This window comes from Zingiber officinale, chromosome 4A, assembly GCF_018446385.1.
Source record: "Zingiber officinale cultivar Zhangliang chromosome 4A, Zo_v1.1, whole genome shotgun sequence".
Classification (NCBI taxonomy): domain Eukaryota; kingdom Viridiplantae; phylum Streptophyta; class Magnoliopsida; order Zingiberales; family Zingiberaceae; genus Zingiber; species Zingiber officinale.
Window position 1 is genome coordinate 116,119,682 of NC_055992.1, and position 21,661 is coordinate 116,141,342.

The 21,661-nt window shown below is 44.6% G+C and overlaps 1 protein-coding gene across 1 annotated transcript; it reads right to left on the reverse strand.

Annotated features, from left to right (window-relative positions):
• Positions 1-14,951: 14,951 nt before the first annotated feature.
• On the reverse strand, positions 14,952-17,700 carry LOC121970709 (zinc finger protein ENHYDROUS-like). Its single transcript, XM_042521599.1, has 4 exons — positions 17,172-17,700; positions 16,704-17,100; positions 16,361-16,608; positions 14,952-15,919 (listed from the first exon to the last, which is right to left on the reverse strand). The coding sequence occupies exons 1-4, from the start codon at positions 17,329-17,331 to the stop codon at positions 15,144-15,146; spliced, it is 1,581 nt and encodes a 526-aa protein (XP_042377533.1). The 5' UTR covers positions 17,332-17,700; the 3' UTR covers positions 14,952-15,143.
• Between the last annotated feature and the right edge of the window lie 3,961 nt (positions 17,701-21,661).

Below are 21,661 nucleotides of genomic sequence, written 5' to 3' on the forward strand. Positions count from 1 at the left end.
CGACTGTGCACAAGAGCTATGGTCTGATTGAACCATGTGGGTACAATATTGACCTTGAACAAAGAAAGTGGGGGCTCCTATGTTCGGATCAAGAGGACCAGACACCAGACAGGAAGTCCTAGTTGCGACTAGGCAATGAAGTCCTAGTAGGTCGGGTGGACCGAGTGGCAGGAAGACCTGGTGGGTCGAGGATCGGACGTGGGAAGCCTATGATCCTTTGTTTGAGGGGAGGATTGTTAGGGTTGAAAGGTTGTAAATATAGTCCCATATTGAAAACACATGGAAAAGATCATGGGTTTATAAGAGGAAAAGATATCTCTATTGGTATAAGGCCTTTTGGGGAGAGCCCAAGAGCAAAACCATGAGGGCTTAGACCCAAAGTGGACAATATCATACCATTGTGGAGATATCTAAATTCTTTTCAATCTTACAGTATTTGCGACTAACCGCTTGACCATAGGGGCAAACTCAGATTTAAGGTCGCCGCTTGACCGTTAGTGAGGACAAGTGTTTAATGTCGCCGCTCGACGATTCGATGAAGACTCATGTTTAAGTTTGCCGCTTGACCGTTGGTGTAAACTAGGGTTTAACGTTGCCGCTCGACGATTTGGTGAAGACTCAGGTTTAAGGTCGCCGCTCGACCGTTGATGGAGACTAGGGTTTAACGTCGTCACTCGAAGATTTGGTGAAGACTCGAGTTTAAGGTCACTGCTCAACTGTTGATGGAGACTAAAGTTTAACGTCACCGCTCAACGATTTGATGTGAACTAGGGTTTAACGTCGCCGCTCGACGATTTGGTGAAGACTCAGCTTTAAGGTCGCCGCTCGACCGTTGATGGAGACTAGGGTTTAACGTCGCCGCTCGACGATTTGATGTGGACTAGGATTTAATGTCGCCACTCGACGATTTGGTGAAGACTCGGGTTTAAGGTCGCTGCTCGACCGTTGATGGAGACAAAGATTTAACGTCGCTGCTCGATGATTTGATGGAGACTAGAGTTTAACGTCGTCGCTCGACGATTTGGTGAAGACTTGGGTTTAAGGTCACCACTTGACCGTTGATGGAGACTAGAGTTTAACGTTGCCTCTCGACGATTTGATGTGGACTAGGATTTAATGTCGCCGCTCGATAATTTGGTGAAGACTCGAGTTTAAGGTCACCGCTCGACCATTGATGGAGACTAGAGTTTAATGTCGTCACTCGACGATTTGATGTGAACTAGGGTTTAAGGTCGCCGCTCGACGATTTGATGTGTCGTTCGGCATATAGCTTAGAAATCTTTTATTTTGACCCTGCATTCAGAGAGAACGTACAAAAACGTATAAATACACTTCCACACTTGCGCACCTCTCATCCGATCCGATAGGATTGGAGATGGTTTGCATTCTATGGTCGTTCGAGCCGCCTTCTCGTCTCGTCTTCTAGATAATAAGCACCCGAGCGAAGCTTTTCCATGACCTTGAAAGATCCTATCCAGGGGGCTTCGAGCTTGGTGACGTCCCCGACTAGCTTGAGTTTCTTCCAAACGAAGTTGTCGACCTAGAAGGCCCTCGGGATCATCCTCCGATTTTAGGTTTATTTCATCCGCTGCCGATATGCCATCAGTCGAACGGCTGCTTTGGCACACGCTTCGTCCACCAAGTCCAACTCCAAAAGCCTCCACTCGACGTTGCTTTTATCATAATGCTACACCCGATCAGACTCTAATCCAACTTCGACGAGGACGACTGCTTCGCCGTTATACACCAAGTGAAATGGGGTCAGATCGGTCCCCTCCTTTAGCGTCGTGAGGAGGGCCCACTGTACGCTCGGGAGCTCATTGACCCAGCTGCTTCCCATATGGTCGAGCCGAACATGCAAGACTCGGAGGATTTCCCGATTGGTGACTTCTACTTGCCCGTTGCTTTGCGGATAGGCCACGGAAGTGAAGGCCTGTTGGATACCATATCCTTTGCACCACTCCCTGAGCCTCTGACCGGTGAATTGTCTGCCATTATCTGAGACGAGCCAGCGAGGGATGCCGAACCGACATATGATTTGTTGCCAAATGAACTTTATGACCATCTGTTCGGTTATCCTTGCAAGCGGCTTGGCCTTCACCCATTTTGAAAAGTAATCTACGGCCACGAGCAGAAACTTCCGTTGGCCAGTCGCCATAGGGAAAGTGTTGGTGCAACCTTAGGTCAAGGTTGACCTGGTTGACCCGACTCGAGGTGACTTGACTCGAGTTGTATTTTGATGTTTGACTTAGGAAGATTGTCGATGCAACCTTAGGCCAAGGTTGACCTAGTTGAGTTGCATGTTAATGTTTGACACTCGTGAGAGAGTTCTATTCTTGATATGGGACAAGAATAGATGTTTGGGAGGTTATTGGTGCAACCGTAGGTCAAGGTTGACCTGGTTGACCTGATTCGGGAAAAGTCCAAGCAGGGACCTTGGCACTGGAAAAGTCCAAGTATGGAGACTTAGCACTGGAAAAGTCCAAGCAGGGAGCTTGGCACGCGAAAAGTCCAAGTATGGAGACTTGGCACTGGAAAAGTCCAAGTACGGAGACTTGGCACGGGGAAAAGTCCAAGCAGGAGCTTGGCACGCGGAAAGTCCAAGTATGGAGGCTTGGCAGGGAAAGTCAAGCAGGGAGTTTGCACGGGAAAAGTCCCGTGAGTGAAGCCGGCGGTCGGAAATCTTGGTGAGTGAAGCGGTGAAAATCCTAGTGAGTGAAGCTAGGTGAAGGTGAAAGTCCCGTGAGTGAAGCCGGGTAGTTGTGGAAATCCGGTGAGTGAAGCCGGTGAAAACCTAGTGAGTGAAGCTAGGTGAAAGTCGTGAGTGAAGCCAGGCAAGGGAAAATCCAGATGGATCAAGGGTGATCGGACATCCGGTGATGAGAAGTCCAAGTAGGTCAAGGGAGTGACCGGATTGTACCAACAGTCAAGATTGACCGGATGTTGGTTTGGACTTGGTTTGGGCAAAACCAAGCTCGGATCGATCGGTGGATCGATCGATCTGTTAACTATCGATCGATCGGTGACCGATCGGATAACGATCGATGGCTTCTTGAGGTTTTCCGATTGGTGCGGGCCGATCGAGCGAACCAACTCTCACGAGAGTTGGCGATCGTCTGAGGACCGATCGGCCTAGACTGATCGGTCCACAGACCGATCGACATATCGATGGCTCTGTGAAGATATGGCTGATCGGTGCGGGGACCGATCAGAATAAACTGATCGGTCCCATGACCGATCGAGAGGCTCGGACCGATCGGTGGAGCGATCGGTCCAGTCCTAGCCGTTGCGACACAACGGCTAGTTCCTGTGTCTTCTTCTTCGCAGGTTATAAAAGGAGATCGAGCCTCTGCTTCTAGCGCTTCTTCTTCAACACTGCTGCGATTAGAGCTTTGGTGAGCTCTCATTGTGTTGAAGCTCTGCGTGAGTTTCCTGCTGGTTTTCTAGCTGAGTTTGGATCCTAGAAGCTGCTGTTTCATCTGGGTTCCAATCGACAACAAGAGGCAAGCAAGTGTTTTTACATTCCTGTTGTTCTTGTGTTCTTGTTCTTCTTGTACTCCTTATTACTGTTGCAAAGATTGTGGTGAGGTTTCTCCACCCCGAAGGAGTTTATATTAGCCGGTTCTCCGGGGTCTCATCCACCGACGGATTGATAGGGCTCGTCCACCTTACGGACACGCCGAGGAGTAGGAGTATCATCTCCGAACCTCGTTACATCCTTGTGTTAAGGTTTGGTTTTCTTTTCCTTCGTTTCTACGTGTTATTTTCCGCTGCGCTAACCCTAGTTTGTAGAAACGCGACGATTTGGGGTCGGCTATTCACACCCCCCCTCTCTAGCAGTACGAAGAGATCCCAACAAGTGGTATCAGAGCGAGGTCGCTCTTCGTTGGATCAACACCCGGGGGAGCACGAGCTAGAGATGGATCAACTCGGAGAAGACATCACAATTCCACCCTTCTACGATCGCGACGACTTCGCGTATTGGAAGGTAAGGATGAAATATTTCCTTATGACTAACATTGAAAATTGGAGTTGTGTACAATTAGGTTTCAAGCCTCCAATGGACAAGAAAGGAGAAACCCTAGAGAAGAAGGAGTGGACCAAGGAACAAGTCCACCAATCCCTAGTCAACGATGAGGTATTGAAAATTTTTGAATTTTCTTTACCTAATGATGTTCTATGTAAGATAGGTGGATACAACAATGCCAAGGAGTTGTGGAACAACTTGGCTAAGTTCCATGAGGGGAACTCCACTTCAAGCCATGAAAAGGAGTCAAGTGAGCCAAGGAGCTCACATCATGGAGGAGAGGAATTAGAAGTTGAGGGTTACTCAACATCGAAAGAAGAAGAGGAGGAGTGTTCCTCTTCAAGTTCGGAGCAAGGAGAAGAAGCTTCTACCTCCGGAAGGGATGAAGGAGAGAGCGTTCAACCATCCTCAACCCTAGGTAACTCAAGCAATTTAATTTCTTGTAAATTACGTATAATGTGCTTTGAGTGTAGGGAGTTTGGACATTACAAGAGTAAGTGTCCAAGGAGGGTTAGGAAGACTCCACCGGCGCCAAAGGTCAAGGAAGTCGGAGTCCCAACACGCAAGGGCAAGGAGCACGTGGTGTGCTTCCAATGCAAGCGAAGGGGACATTATCGGAGTCAATGTCCGAGGGGGAGGCAACCTCACAAGGACAAGAAGACGAGCACATCGATAGGGGGAGCTAAGGCAAACCCTAAGGTAACCTTTAAGGCTCATTATTGCAATACTAGTAAGATGTATGCTAGTAGTTTGATTGCAATTGACAATAATGATAAGCATGATAATTATAAAAATCGATACACATGCTTAGGTGCCAAACATGTGAGCCTAGATAAGGATAACACTAGGAAAGCCAACCCTAGGATCAACTCATCTAAGGTTAAGGATAACCTAGGTAGAAATCCCAAATCATCTAGACATATGCCTAGGAATACCTCAAAGAAAAATGATAAATTAAAGTTTGAGGTATTAGAGAAGGAGAATCAAGTCTTGAGGTCAAGACTTGATACTTTGGAAAAGGCTCTTAAGAACTTGGAGAAGTCATCTCTAGGGTTTAAGGGTCAAAAACCAATATCCAAGGACAAGAAAGGTTTGGGTCACAAACCTAAGTCCCAAGTGGTCAAGCCCACTTATCATAATGTTCCATTCGATTATGGAACAAAATCTAGGGCTAGGAAGACCATCACCAAGGTCACAAGGGGAGTCACCCCTAGAGTTGATCTTGATGAGTCCCAAATGACCAAGGCTTTAAAGCCTAGGAGGGTCATTAGGAGGGTTGCTAGGGAAGTCATCCCTAGTGAATATTTAGTGAACCCAATGAGCTCAAATAGGTATTGGGTTCCTAGGAGCGTGATTTCATCACGCTAGATGGATTAGAGTGTGCCAACCTTATTTGGATAGATAGTTAATCTATTCATAGCAAAAGGTGGCATTTGAGGAATTTTCAAGGTGTAATCAAGCCTTGAAAATGAAATGGAAAATTATTCCTAAGGTGATTAGGATGTGCCAATCTCAATTAAGGAGTTTTCTAGAGTCAATCTAATTGGCACATAGTGATCTAAAAATCTTTTGTATTTGATTTTAGGTCCATTACACTTAGGAATATAGAATTTATGGCAAAATGATCAAAATTATCAAAAATTGCAACTAAGACTAGAATTAGGTATTTTCTATACCTTTATATGCTATTTGCCATGTATTGTTTGCCATATGCCATGTCATGACATCATATTTATTTTATGATCATTTAAAATGTCATGATAATGCTTAGGTTAGTTATATGTCATGCCTTAGTTAAAGTTTCATACTTTATGCCATGACATCATGACATTGGCACATGTTATTATGTATGATATCATTTTATGCCATGTCATCATTTCTTGCATTTATAATCAATGAAATTGATCTAAGGATAAACAACACAATTTGATATGGAGATCAAGTTGTTGTTTTAGAAAAATGCATGAGAACTTAGATTAAGCTAACCTAAACCCATATCTCACATCAAAATTGACTTGAATGTGTTTGATACACCTTAGATGTGTGTGAGATATTAGGATGATGAGTTAGGATCAAGGTGCATGGTTCTTGTACCTAGATGAGCCTAATTCTAAATGGGGGATCATAGGGAAAGCTTGTGTACAAGTCATGTACATTTAGCCCTAAGATTATGGTCCCAAATTAAAGGGTTTAAAAGCATTTTAAAATTGATTTGAAAAACCTTGATGAAGCTTTCCTAGTGATAGCATTCATCATTGAACATTGTGATACAAAGTTGAGTTAAACTTGAACTATTTCAAAGTTTTTGAACTTTGTATCAAGATTGAAAAATGGAAACTAGTTTCATAGAAAACTATTTTTCCTTGATAGTGTATGATATGAGGAATGTATCCTCAAAGTTTCATAATTTTTGGAATTTTCTGTAATTTTCTGTGAGTTTCTGAACTTCTCCCGGGGAGAAAATCAGAAATCTCTGATTTCAGAGGCTGGATCGGTCACCGGACCGATCCAGGGAAGGCCTGATCGGTCTGGTGACCGATCAGTGACGATCCAGTGCGATCAGTGAAGCATGGATCGGTCTGGGGACCGATCCATGGGGCTTCTGATCGGTCTGAGGACCGATCAGCGCGTGCCAGTTTCTGATTTTCAGCAGGTGTCTGAAATTTCAGTTTTTGGGAGTGAGTTTCGGGTTTCTAAAGGTTTGAAACTCTCCAAGACATTGTTGGTGCAATGGTCAAGGGGGAGTTGACCTTTAGGGGGAGTTTTACCTAATTGTCAAGGGGGAGTTGACTTTTAGGGGGAGTTTTTACTCCTTAAGACTTTCGAGGATTAGTGATATGGGATTATCACTAAATTGAGTGTTGAGTTTAGTTTCAAGGGGGAAATTAAGGGTTTCAATGAAAGGTATGAGACTTTCATTAGGAAGAAACTCTTGACCTTGATTCCCTCTTTTTGATGTGTGTCAAAAAGGGGGAGATATGTCCCAAGGGGGAGAGTGTAGGTTTTGGAAGAATGTTCAAGGAAGAACATTGGAAAACCTAAGTTAGGTTATCGGGTTAACCTAACTTGATTATGGGTTTTGTCAAACATCAAAAAGGGGGAGATTGTTGGTGCAACCTTAGGTCAAGGTTGACCTGGTTGACCCGACTCGAGGTGACTTGACTCGAGTTGTATTTTGATGTTTGACTTAGGAAGATTGTCGATGCAACCTTAGGCCAAGGTTGACCTAGTTGAGTTGCATGTTGATGTTTGACACTCGTGAGAGAGTTCTATTCTTGATATGGGACAAGAATAGATGTTTGGGAGGTTATTGGTGCAACCGTAGGTCAAGGTTGACCTGGTTGACCTGATTGAAAAGTCAGCGGGGACCTTGGCACGGAAAAGTCCAAGTATGGAGACTTAGCACTGGAAAAGTCCAAGGGAGCTTGCACGCGAAAAGTCAAGTATGGAGACTTGGCTGGAAAAGTCCAAGTCGGAGACTTGGCAGGGAAAAGTCAGCAGGGAGCTTGGGAAAGTCCAAGTATGGAGGCTTGGCAGGGAAAGTCCAAGCAGGGAGTTTGGCAGGGGAAAAGTCACAGTGAGTGAAGCCGGGCAATGAAAACTAGTGAGTGAAGCGGTGAAAATCCTAGTGAGTGAAGCTAGGTGAAGGTGAAAGTCACGGTGAGTGAAGCCGGTGGTTGTGGAAATCCTGGTGAGTGAAGCCGGTGAAAACCCTAGTGAGTGAAGCTAGGTGAAAGTCCCGTGAGTGAAGCGGCAAGGGAAAATCCAGATGGATCAAGGGTGATCGGACATCGGTGATGAGAAGTCAAGTAGGTCAAGGAGTGACCGGATTGTACCAACAGTCAAGATTGACCGGATGTTGGTTTGGACTTGGTTTGGGCAAAACCAAGCTCGGATCAATCGATGGATCGATCCGGTCTGGCTATCTCGATCGATCGGTGACCGATCGATAACGATCGGTGGCTTCGAGGTTTTCGATTGGTGCGAGACCGATCGACGAGCCAACTCTCACGAGAGAGTTGGCTGATCGTCTGAGGACCGATCAGCCTAACTGATCGGTCCACAGGCCGATCGAGCGATCGATGGCTCTGTGAAGATATGGTGATCGGTGCGGGACCGATCAGAATAGAGCCTGATCGGTCCCATGACCGATCGGACGATCGGTCCGGTCGGTGAAGATCGGTCCAGGTCTAGCCGTTGCGACACAGCGGCTAGTTCATGTGTCTTCTTCTTCGCAGGTTATAAAGGAGATCGAGCCTCTGCTTCTAGCGCTTCTTCTTCAACACTGCTGCGATTAGAGCTTTGGTGAGCTCTCATTGTGTTGAAGCTCTGCGTGAGTTTCTGCTGGTTTTCTAGCTGAGTTTGGATCCTAGAAGCTGCTGTTTCATCTGGGTTCCAATCGACAACAAGAGGCAAGCAAGTGTTTTTACATTCCTGTTGTTCTTGTGTTCTTGTTCTTCTTGTACTCCTTATTACTGTTGCAAAGATTGTGGTGAGGTTTCTCCACCCCGAAGGAGTTTATATTAGCCGGTTCTCCGGGGTCTCATCCACCGACGGATTGATAGGGCTCGTCCACCTTACGGACACGCCGAGGAGTAGGAGTATCATCTCCGAACCTCGTTACATCCTTGTGTTAAGGTTTGGTTTTCTTTTCCTTCGTTTCTACGTGTTATTTTCCGCTGCGCTAACCCTAGTTTGTAGAAACGCGACGATTTGGGGTCGGCTATTCACACCCCCCCTCTCTAGCCGTACGAAGAGATCCCAACAGAAAGGTCCGACGATGTCCATGTCCCATTTGTCAAACGGACAAGAGATTGTGGACGTCTTCATCTCCTCGGTGGGTCGGTGCGAGATGTTGTTATACTTTTGACAGGACAGACACGTGGCCACCGTCCGAGTGGCATTTTGCTGGAGGGTTAGCTAAAAATATCCGATTAGTAGTATCTTCCTTGCCAATGATTGACCGCCTGGATGTCCTCCGCAAGGTCCTTGATGCACTTCTTGCAATACATAATCGGCGTCTTCCGATCCGACACACTTGAGCAAGGGTCGGGAGAAGACTTTCTTGTACAGCTAGTATTCGATCAGAGTGAACCGCCCAGACCTTTTTCTCAACAACCGAGCCTCCTCCCGATCGGACGGTGTTGTTCTCGGCCGTAAGAATTCTATCAGCATTGTCCTTCAGTCGATCGGGAAAAGTGAGTCCTTCCATTCGATCGATGTGTGCCACCAAAGAGACTTGCTCGATCGGCTGCTCTATGATAATAGGCGACAGTGAACTTGCTAGCTTAGCTAGTTCATTAGCAGTTTGATTTTCCGATCGGGGGATCTTTTGTATGACGACCTCTTGAAGTTGGACCTTAGTTTTTCAAAGGCCTCTGCATAGAGCTTAAGTCAGATGTTACTTATCTCGAACGTTCTAGACAGCTGCTAGGTAGCCAACTGAAAATATGAGTGGATAAAGACTTTGATTGCTTTGACGTGCTGGGCGGTCTATAAGCCGACTATTAGTGCCTCGTACTCGGCTTCGTTGTTGGTGACCCTGTAGTCTAGCCAAATAACCAACTGCATCCGCTCTTCTTGCGGGGAGATGAGTAGTATGTCGAAGCTGCTCCCCTATTGAGTGGACGAACCATCCACATATATCTTCCACATGACTTCTGGCTTAGGGCTCTGTACCTCGGTGACGAAGTCCGCCAAGGACTGCGCTTTGATGGCAGTTCGGGGTTGATATTGGATGTTGAACTCACTGAGCTCCGTTGTCCATTTGATCAGCCGTCCGGATGCCTCAAGATTGAGAAGTACTCTCGCTAAGGGACTGTTGGTCATCACGATTATAGTGTGGGAGAGGAAGTATGGGCGAAGCTTTCGAGAGGCGAGCACTAAAACATAAGCCGATTGCTCAAGACCAGCTAGACTCAATATCTTTTAATATGTGGCTTAAAAGTACACTGGTTGTTCCTCGCCACTCTGCCTAACTAATGCTGAACCGACCGCGTGCTCTATAGACGACAAGTAGATCTGGAGCTGTTTGCTGACACATGGCTTGGCTAGGACAAGCAGGGAGTTGAGGTATTCTTTGAACTCTTCGAATGCCTTGTCGCACTTCTCGTCCCATTGAAATTTTGTCGCTCGGTGCAATATTTGAAGAATGGTAAGCTTCGATCGGATGACCTGGACATGAATCTCGATAGCGCCCTGATTTGACCGGTCAATCCCTGTGTTTCCTTCAAGTTGCGGGGCGGGGGCATGTTTTGCAACGCTTTCACTTTGATCGGGTTTGTCTCGATGCTCCGCTCGGTTATGATGTAGCCGAGGAAGTGCCCACTCTTTGTGGCGAACCGACACTTGCTTTAGTTCAGCTTTATCCCATAAGTCCTGAGTGTCTGATATGTCTCCTCAATATCTGCACATAGGTCAGTTGTTTAAAGGGATTTTATCAGGATATTATCCACGTATACTTCCATATTACGACCAATCTACCATCGGAACATTTTGTTCATCAATCTTTGATAAGTAGCTCCGACATTCTTGAGTCCGAATGAAGCTGACCTTTTATTGATCCTCGCAGGCGAGCGACACCTGATGATAACCCTAGTAGGCATCTAGCATGTAGATCAGCTTGCGTCCCACAGTGGAGTCCACCATCTGGTCGATTCGAGGTAGTGGCTAGAAGTCCTTCGGGCATGCCTTGTTTAGGTCACGGAAGTCGATGTAGACTCGCCATTTGTTGCTCGGATTGGAGATAAGGATAACGTTGGCGAGCCAACTTGGGAACTGAACTTCCCATATATGGTCGGCCTCTAGCAGCTTTTCTATTTCTGCCCGGATGATTAGGTTCTGCTCGACACTAAAATCCCTTTTGCGTTGCTTTACCGAACGAACGTCTGGTCGGACATGTAGCTCATGCTGAGCTACGCTTGAGGAGATGCCATGTAGCTCATGCGTTGACCATGCAAACACGTCATGATTTTGCTGGAGAATGGCGATCAACTCCGCCCTTTGCTCGGCTCCCAGATCCACAACTATGAAAGTAGTTGCCTCCGCTCGGCAGGATGGATTTGGACTTCCTCTTTCTCTTCATAGACTAGGGCATGCAGTTTTTCAGTAATAGTATTTACCTTTAGCAGTGGAGTCTTCCGGGTGGACCTAGCTTTGGTTTTGACCATCTCGACGTACCAACGTCGAGCGGCTAGTTGATCGCCCTTGACCTCCCCTACCCGATCGTCCACCGGGAATTTGATCTTTTAGCAGCAGGTGGATACTACTGCCCGTAACTCATTAAAGGTCGGTCAGCCCAGGATGACATTGTAGGCTGAGGGGGTGTCTACCACGATGAAGTTCGTGGTTCGAGTCCTCCTAAGCGGCTTCTCTCCGAGCGATATGACCAACTTGGTTTGGACGATTGGCAAAACCTCATTGCCGGTGAACCTATACAGTGGGGTCGTCATTGGTAGCAGCTCGCCCCGGTCGATCTGTAGTTGATCGAATGCCTTCTTGAAAATTATGTTCACTGAGCTTCCTATGTCGCCAAAGATACGGTGAATGGTATAATTAGCGATCATTGCTCGGATGATCAAGGCGTCGTCGTGAGGGATCTCGATTCCCTCAAAGTCTCGGGGTCCGAGGCTGATCTTGGGCCCGTTCACCTACTCTCGACAACATCCTACTGCATGGATCTCCAGTCGTTGCGCGCACGACTTCCGGGCTCGATTGGAGTCCTCGCTGGTCGAACCGCCGACGATGATGTTTATTTCTCCCCGGGCGGCATTGCTCCGATTCTCTTCTTTCCGAGCGGAGGGCCTGCTTCGACCATCCATGCCCCGAGCGGGCTCAGCGTGCTCTCTTCGTTGGTATTGTCGCTCGGGCGATCTTCCCGCATCTCATTGCCCAGCGGTTTGATGTCGGTGCCACTGGTCGGGAGAGGGAGATCGACGGGGGTAGCCTCGCCGAGCCGGTCGACTGACGATAGACGTCAATTCTCGGTAGTCGCATGTGTTGTGCGATGCGGACTGGTGGAAAGAGCAAAATATAGGTGTCCATACCTTGCCCTTTGATGCTTTCGGCCGACCAGACGCGACATGTTGCACCGCATGTGTCCTTGTTTCATGTGGTCGCCCTCCTTCGGCTCTTGGTCCCCTGGGCGGTTGGTGGTTGCTCATTGGTCGGTGTTCGGTCGGCGCCAAGGGCTCGACTAGTGTCTCCTTCCTTCTGGCCGCTTGAGTTTCTTCCACGTTGATGTACTCATTGGCCTTTTGAGCATGTGGTCATAATCCCTGGGCAGCTTCCTTATGAGCGACCGAAAGAAGTCTCCCTTGACGAGCCCTTGAGTGAATATATTCATCATGGTCTCGGATGAGACCGAAGGGATATCCATAGTCACCTGATTGAAGTGTTGAATATAGGCTCGTAGGGCTTCTCTTGGTCCTTGCTTTAAGGAAAGTAGGCTGACGTTTGTCTTTTGGTAGCGTCTACTGCTCGTGAAATGATGTAAGAAGGCCGTTCGGAAGTCTTTGAAGCTTCGTATGGATCCGTTCGGTAGCCTTCTGAACCAGCGTTGCGTCGAGGCGGAAAGTGTGGCGAGGAAGACTCGATATTTCACTCCATCCATGTACTGGTGGAGTGTGACTTCATTATCGAACCTATTTAGATGATCATCTGGATCGGTCGAATAGTTATAGGACTCGATCGGACGAGAGTGCTCCCCGATCGACCAGTGGTATAGGGGTGTTTGACCACCTTGACTCTGACCTTCATCATGACAACGGAGTGAGGCCTCCTCGGTTGTTTGAGGCGTCTGGAATTAATCCAGATGCTTCGATTAGTTTTTTCATTTTTTAAAAAAATTTTGGTCGAGACACCTAGATTTAATCCAACAGCCTCAATTTTTTTTTAAAAAAATCTATAAATAGTAAACTTAAACATTATATATATATATATATATATATATATATATATATATATATATATATATATATATTATTTTTTTTATCTTGAACACTATAATCCAAATAAACGGGATCTTATAGTCCGCAATTTATGGATCAAAGGATGATCCACTTTCTCTGATTGGTTATGCAGTGTACCGTTCTCTGGTTTGTAAATTGCGGACCATAGGATCAGTACTCATAACTCAAAAGGAAAATCTGAACCCTAGAAAAAAAATTTATTAGCTTAAACCCATTATACCTCAACTCTTAAATCTAAAATTTTAAAGCCTAAATACATATAATATATTTCATGAATATTTAAAATTTTTAATCTTAAACACTGTAGTCCAAAAGAAAAACATGAACCTTGGCTCAAATTTATTTTAACTCTAACTCCTAAATATTAAAATCTTTTATATATCAAGGGTGAATATTTAGCAATTTATCTTTTGGTTTAATTTAAAGTCGGTATAAGTCTGGTTGAGCAACAGGGTTGGGGTTGTCAATGGCGGGCGAACCTAATTAACCTAATTGCGTTGGAGAGAGAGATAGAGGGATGAGTTGATTGGTTAATTATAAGCTTGTGTGTTTTTGTTTCTCTTTTCAGCGACGGCGACGGCGACTGTGGATGAGGCAAGCAGGAGCAGCAGGCGGCGTAGGAGTTCATTCGAGAATGAGGAGGTGAAAGAAGAGGGTGGCTGACCGACGCGAAGGTGGAGATTTTGGAGTCGAGCTTCCAGAATTAGGGGCGGTAGGTGCACCTCGCCGCCGAGTTCGCGGCCTCGATTCCAAGCAAGTCAGTGGCTGTCTGGTTCCAGAACCGCCGCGCCAGCCGAGAACGGGCAGGCGGAGGCGGCCTACGACACCGTCATCCTCCAAAAAATATGCCGCCTTTGAATCTTGAAGGAACAGATTCCCAAAGCAGAGGAGGAAACAAGGAAGCTATCCCGGGAGATGAACGGAGGAGCTTCCGGCAGCAACTACCCGAGTTCCTCCTTCTCCGCCGCAGGCGGCTTCAACAAGTACATAATGGAGTGAATTACTAATCTAAGATCATAATCTCGTGTCTAAAAAAAATATAAATAATCCACTATAATTCAATATATATATATATATATATATATATATATATATATATATATTTATAAAATTCAGAAAAAAAACAATTATATATATATATATATATATATAATTCAGAAAGAAAACAATTTTTTTATTGATTGAAAACTTTATTTATACACGTTCGAAAATACATTTCTAAAATAATTAGTTCATTTAAAATTCAACTGCATCAAATCCGACAGAGCACAAGAGCCATGTTTTAGCATTGACTCTGTGAAAGGGACTGGGGAACAAGAAGGGACGATCGAATTTGACCGGTGTTAAATTAGCAAATATAATATATAGGGGAGGAAAATAAATAGCCGTGGATGAGGACGAGAGCGACGGTTCGCGCGGGAACAGTGAGCCGATATATTCCAAAATAAGCGCAAAGCGACAACCGCGTCGGCTCCAAACGCATCGACGACAATTAAACCAGTACCGTCAAATCAAGTTAAGATGGTAAAAATTAGAAGACATTTTTTTTTACTTTTATTATTATCCAAAAAATATATTCTATTAGTGAGTGAAGTCTTACTGTATTTAAATAATCGATATGAATTTAGTCAAATGATTTAAATTTATATGTAAAGTATTATTATAATAAAATATTTTTTAATTTAGTCAAAATTACAAACATTAACTTAATTAAAGTACTCATTGAGATGGCGCATGCATGCACCGGCATCTCAACTTCAGCGCAGACAGCGAGGCGTGTCCCGTGTTGATGTAACTGCCGATAGTTACGCAGAGGAGGAGGGAACCTGAGCTGCTGCCAAGATTCGGTCAAGTTGCCATATCGGCCCGCGACTTGAATGGAGCATTCATCGCAGAGCATCAGCAGTTTCCAAAGATTTGAAGCTAGATCTATCTTTGAGAACTGATCGCTTGAATGGAGTGGAAGCTTGTTTGTAATGACTAACTCGAAAGAGTATGTACATGATTTATGTTTCCTGTAAGCTTCAGATGTGCTCCGGCATGACGAATCAGAACACAGAAGAAATAAGAGAGGAATCGTCCGATTCCATCGCCAAAACTCTCCTCTCTAATGGAGATTTTAAGGTCGGAGAGGAGGAGGTGGTGTTTTAGAGATTGGCAGAACTGGCGGGCTTCCTGTCCGTCGCTTCCCAGGCTCCAGCGGCCGCCGGCCCTGTTCCAAGGTCGAGACTGCTGCCGACCATGGAGGTCATCAATGCTGATAGACCTCCGTTGGGAGTTCCTGCGACCGGGCCCATTCCGAGCCCCAGGAAGTCCAGCGTCGTCGCCGGCTTTGCCCCGAACAGGGCCGAGGAGCCCATCATTAGGTCTTGTTCGTAAGGCAGTATCGGAGCTGGCTCCGGTTCCAATTGCAGCTGATGCCCCCACCACAGGGCGCTGCTGTCTCTGGCGATGCTCTCCGTCGGCCCCGAGGGCGTATCGAGGCCGAACCCCTCGAGGAAGGAAGACCGCGTTGCCGCAGCACCCATCTGAGCCGCCTTCTGCAGCAATGCCGTCGCAGACATGTGCGGAGACGGCGGGGGCGGAGGGGCGAACGGGCGCCAGTCGTGCGACTGACTCTGCGGCGGCGAGAACAGGGACGAAGGAGCCGCCCCTCCGTTGGTGGCGAGGCAGAGGGAAAGCGGCTCCTCCAGGGGCCGGTCGGGGTGGCCCATGGCGCCCATCAGGTCCGAGAAGGTGGCGCTGCTGTGAGCTGCGGCGTTGGCCGATACTGAGGCGAAGAGGCTTGCGAACATGCTGATGTTATTGCTGCTGTGGCTGCTTGTAGCGGTGGAGGAGACGGCGGCAACGGCACTGCTGGGGTTAGCTATCGGCGCAATGGATGGCGGCACGTACTTCAGCACCGCGGTCGATTTCTCCGGCTCTGTCAAAAGAAACCTGATCACGTTAAACAACTAAAAAGTTGCCGGTTGAGTGCTTCCAATGCATGAGAAAAGAAAGCTAAAGGAAGACGATGAGTAGATTTCTTGTTAACTTTCCACTTTATCGCAGTAACAGAGGTGGAAAGTTGGTAGGAAGAGACAAGCTTTTGGCAGAGATGAAACATGATCGCTAAAAAACACATCTTTTGCTTGCATTTGGATCTGCAACACGATCGAGCATCTCCAAGAGCATCAGACGACAAGAACCAGCCATCGTGAACTGATCGACGCAAACTTCGCGTTTGCTTTTTTTTTTTTATCGTGGAAGAAGCTTCAGATCCGACAAATTGAACGCCGCTTCGTTTCCTTCTTCCTCATTCGATAAGTAAATAGAGCGCGTTGTTTGGAACAAAATAAGAAGGAAGGACAAAAAAAGAAATGACCTTGACGTTCCGGCGCCGGTGGCGCCACCTGCCGTGGTGGCAATGGAGTTTCGACCTCTGTCGCAGGAGCTGCTTCCACAACAGCCGTCGCCGCCTCGGATTCCGTAGCTTCTTCGGAAGCTGTCGCGGTTTTTCCGTCCTCCTCGCTTGCCGGTTTTGGATTCGTGGTCGACGGATCCGTTCCCGTTTTGGCGCTTTCCTCAGCTAGCGCGTCGCAGAATGCTCTGTGCGTGATGAAACTATCTCTCCTGCAACAAACAAGGCCAAAGGCGTCCGGCGACGGATAAATCAAAGATCCAAATCCCAGATCGCACAGGAACAGCAGAGGAACTTGTAAAATTACCGGGAGAAGAGGGTGCCGCAATCGCAGCGGTACTCGCGGGTGCCGCAGACCTTGGAGTGCGCTTTCCAGTCCGACTGCACGGCGTACTTTTTGGAACACTTATCGCACTTCCACTTCTTCTCGCCGTGCTTCCGGCAAAAGTGCTTCTTGATGCCGGTGAGGTCTCCGAGCGCCCGCGACGGATCGTGGTGCACGCAGCCCGGCTCCGGACACACATAAACCCTCTTCCGGACTTCCTTCCCCGTTCGTTGCCTTAGCTTCCACGGCAAATTGTGTCCTCTCCGGTGCAGCTGCAGGTTTTGGTCCCGCTGGAATCCCTTGTTGCAGATCTCACACACGAACCGATTGGTCGCCAGTAACGCTTTCGGAGACAGCGCGATCACCTCCGCCTCCGGATCTATTCCCACACACTCCCCACTCAAATCAAACACTTAGATTTCTATCAACCAGCAATTCAAGATCACTCACCTGGCGTTCCGGGAAGGTTTCGCTTCTTCTTGACCGCCGGAATCAGCTGAGCTGACCCCATAGGAGGCAGCGCGGTGGGCGGAAGCTTTCCGGAGGAAGAGACGCTGGCTTCGCCGGTGTTGGAGACGGTCATGACGGAGGAATTCTCATATTCCATCATCCAAGCCGCTTCCTTTTTTACTCCCAAAAGGGGGAAGCTTTTGCCAGCTACCAGTCCTTTATCTCCCACCTGATCCCTCCCAACCACCGTTCCCCCCGGCAACAGAGAGGGCCACTACCGGCGAAAAAAAAGGGCAGACCTTTATTCCTTTTCCGCTCGATCACCTCCGTACATCCCCCCGTGAAATCAACACGAAGCCGGAACACCGGCGACGAACCGACCTCTCATGCAGCTACCGACCGCGATGACGAAGCGAGAGAGCAAAGCAAAATCGTCCCCGATGGCGGCGGCGGCGGCGATGGTCTTCTCAACCTCAGCTGCGGGAGGAAGCAAAGCGAAGGAGAGGGTAGAGAAGAAGACCTGGAACGGCGAAGAAAGTTTAATAAAGAAGAGATCAAGTTAACTCCGGTTAAACACAACCGGAGTTATGAGGTAGCCACGTGTTAAAATGCTCTCCGTTCGCGTAGGAATTAACGGTAGATGATCGATACGTGGCATCTCTCCGCAGCGCGCGGGCTCATCTCCTTGGCGTAGAGTTCTACACGCCTTGTGTTCATAAATAAAATCTAAATAATATATATTATTTATTTATTTTGAAGTAGGTGTCTCCCACTTCCCATCTACTCCTAAATAATTCTTAAAAATAATTTTCTTATATTTTATTAATTTGACTCCAACCAACTTTGGATATAAATATATATAATGCATTGGATAAGAATATAATGCATTTAATGTTCAGATTAAGATATTCAATTGGAAAGATAATTGTTTGGTGGAACTTAGTCATTTTCTTGATAAATACATATTTAGTATCACTAGTTTGAACTAAACTTAAATCTATGAAAATTGCAATTAATTGATTAATCTAGTAAACTTTTAGATGTTTAAGCTTTTAGTAAACTTTAACAAATAGACATGTCAAAATATGTTTACAATTTTGAAATTGTAAAAAATTAAAAGGCGGATAATGTAAATTATTAAAAGCATACTTTAAAAAACATATAAAAAAACATAGCATCAAATATTTTATATCCAAAATATTTCTTAGTAGAATGTTGTGGTTATAGTATAGCAGTTATTGATAGCTACAATGACGTTAAAAATTAATTATTTTATTTTAATTAAAATTATTAATTTGGCTAAAATTATTTAATTTTTATCAAAATCATTTTAAATTGATCAGATTACTTTAAAATAGTTATAGCAGTTATTTAAGTAGCTACTACATAATTAAAAAAAAACACTACTACATACTTGTGAAAACAATTAGATAGCATTACATAATTATCATTAAATTCTAACTTCTGAATCTTAAATCATAAATCATGAACATTATTATAATAAAAATACTATTTACAAATTTCATCAAAATCACTTGTAGCAGCTAATTAAATAGATATTATATAATTGTAAAAGTTATTCACTAACTGTTACAATATATTATAGTAACCATAGAATAATTATAGTTGTTACAATAACATTATAACTAAAGAAGTAGTAGTTAACAACGCTAAAAGTAAAAGGTATTTTCATGATAAATATATGATGGATAAGTACTCTTTTCATGTTTTTTTTTAAAAAATAACAGGAGACACCCTTTTCCACCTCACTGCTCCAGAGATTTTTTAAACCTAAGCAATCAATTGATCCCTCGTTAACCGCAGTCTTAGCCCACTTAACCTCTCTGATTTAAGATTAAGATTTTCTGATGGCGCAATGGAGCTCAACAACCTTTAAAATACGTTGTAAATTCTCCAAAGTGGAGAGTTCTAAAGCAGCCCTTGCGCTGCCTCTAGTCATTGTCTCATGGATGAAAACTCCACTGACAGTTCTGCATGGTTAAAGATCATGATCAAGTTCAGAAACTCATCTACACGTAAAAGAGAATCACTAAAGTTTGTGTGTGCAACAAATCGAGAGATCTCCGGGCACTGATTGAGATAAGATGAGGTTGGGGAAAGCAGCTTTTAAGCATACAATGCGTGTTAGAAAGAAGAGCACTAGTTGGCTGATCAGCAAATATTTAACATATCTTTTTCATTTTGCAATGATGGTGTGTCTCTTGTGGTGGTTTGATTTGTGCCTGGCCATCCTCTCATTCACTATGGAGAGTATTAATGATATAATTTTAACAATCGATTTTTAAATTTATTATGTTCAATTTATGATCATCAATTAACTCCTAAATCAATATACCGCTCTCAAAATATTTTAAAATTATGTTAATTTTAAAATTTTCAATTCGTTATTTAGGTGATGAAATTCATATCTAAAGGCATCGTTATACTCAAAATAATGTAACAAATACAATATATTTAGATTCCTAAGATCATCAATTAATTTTGGTACATTAAGTTCATATCGTAATTTTGAGTGGAATCATGTGTTTAGACATAAATTTTATATCTTGAATAGAGAATTGAGTCTTTAGAATTGAGAGTTATGTAATAATCTTCATTCATAGGGTATATTATGAATGACCTTAAAAGTAATATGAAGTTGATAATTAAGATAATGTGACAGTTAAAATTAAGATAAGTATATTTGAACGGACCACTTTAAATGAGACTCAATTCCTCATTTTTCATGAGCAAGACTCCTAGTATAAATTTGATCAACCTCAGTGTCGGCCGATTCTCCAGGACTCAGTTCCTTTTCTAATGGGCATGACTCTCAACATAAACCCGATTGATCCTAGAGTCAGTCGAACCTCTAGAACTCAGTTCCTCACTTCTCATCGACACGATCATAAATATATATAATGATCATTACTACATAGTTGTAAAAACAACTTATATAGATAGCATTACATAATTATAATTAAATTCTAACTTCTAAATCTTAAATATACCGCTCTCAAAATATTTTAAAATTATATTAATTTTAAAATTTTACAATTCGCTATTTCGGTGATGAAATTCATATCTAAAGGCATCGTTATACTCAAAATAATGTAACAAATACAATATATTTAGAGCCTTAAGATCAACAATTAATTTTGGTACATTAAGTTCATATCTTTTACGTAATTTTGAGTGGAATCATGTGTTTAGACATAAATTTTATATCTTAAATAGAGAATTGAGTTTTTAGAATTGAGAGTTGTGTAATAATCGTCATTGATACGGCGTGTTATGAGTGATCCTAGAGGTAATGAGTCGATAGTTAAGATGATGTGACAGTCAAAATCAAGATGTATGTATTCGAACATACCACTTCTCATGGGCAAGACTCCTAACATATATAAACCCAACCGGCTCCAGCGTCGGTCAGTCCTCCGGGGCTCAGTTCCTCTTCTAATGGGCATGACTCCCAACAAAAATTCGACCGTCCCTAGAACCGGTTGGATCTCCGGGGTTCAGCTCTGTACTTTTAATGGGCATGACCCCACAACATAAATCCGACTGACCTTATAACCGGTCGGACCTACGAAACTCAAATTCCTACATCTCATAGGTACAACTCCCAACATAGACCCGACCGACCCTATAGTCGGTCGGACCTCCAAGGCTCAGTTCCTCACTTATCATGGACATGACTTTCAACATAAATCCAACCAACCTTATAGCCGGTTAGACCACGACGCTCAGCTCCCCACTTCTCATGGGTAAGACTTCTAGCATAAAACAGATCAGCCTAGATCCGATCAGACCTACAGGGATTAGCTCCCTGTTGGGATATGTCCGATGACGGTGCGTGCTAGAACACATTTTGGAAACATGCGCCGTAGAAAATAAAATAATAATAATTCTTAATTATTACATAACACACACTACACGCATAGAAGGATACAACATGCAAACATGATCGCATAATTAAAATTTTAAGGAAAGTAAATTTACGCTAGGTATACCTTACGGATGACCTGTAACGAGAAGGGTATCAATCGTAGCGACGTTGTTGAACCTCGCCTCTATTCATATCCACGCCGAGCTCCTCAAGACAACTCTTTAAGTACAAGTCTCTGTTTCAGATGTTACTAGCCACGAGTGAAGAAGAAGAAAAGAAGCACACAAGGGAGAGTTTTTCTCCCTTGTAGTGGTCACAGTAACAAGAGGGAGAACCCTTTTGTTGGCGGAGAGAGAGAGAGAGAGAGAGAGGGAGAGGAGGATTGGGTTTTCCAAAAGTCAATCAACCAAATAATCACTATAAAAAAATACAGCTTTACCAATGGGCTTACCGATGGATAAAACACTCCGTCGGTAGTAATCCGAAATCACCGACGGAATAGCATCTTCCATCGGTAATATCTAAATTACCGACGGAATTAAATTTTTCGTCGGTAATATTCAGACATTACTGACGGAATATTTGTAATTTCCGACGGAAT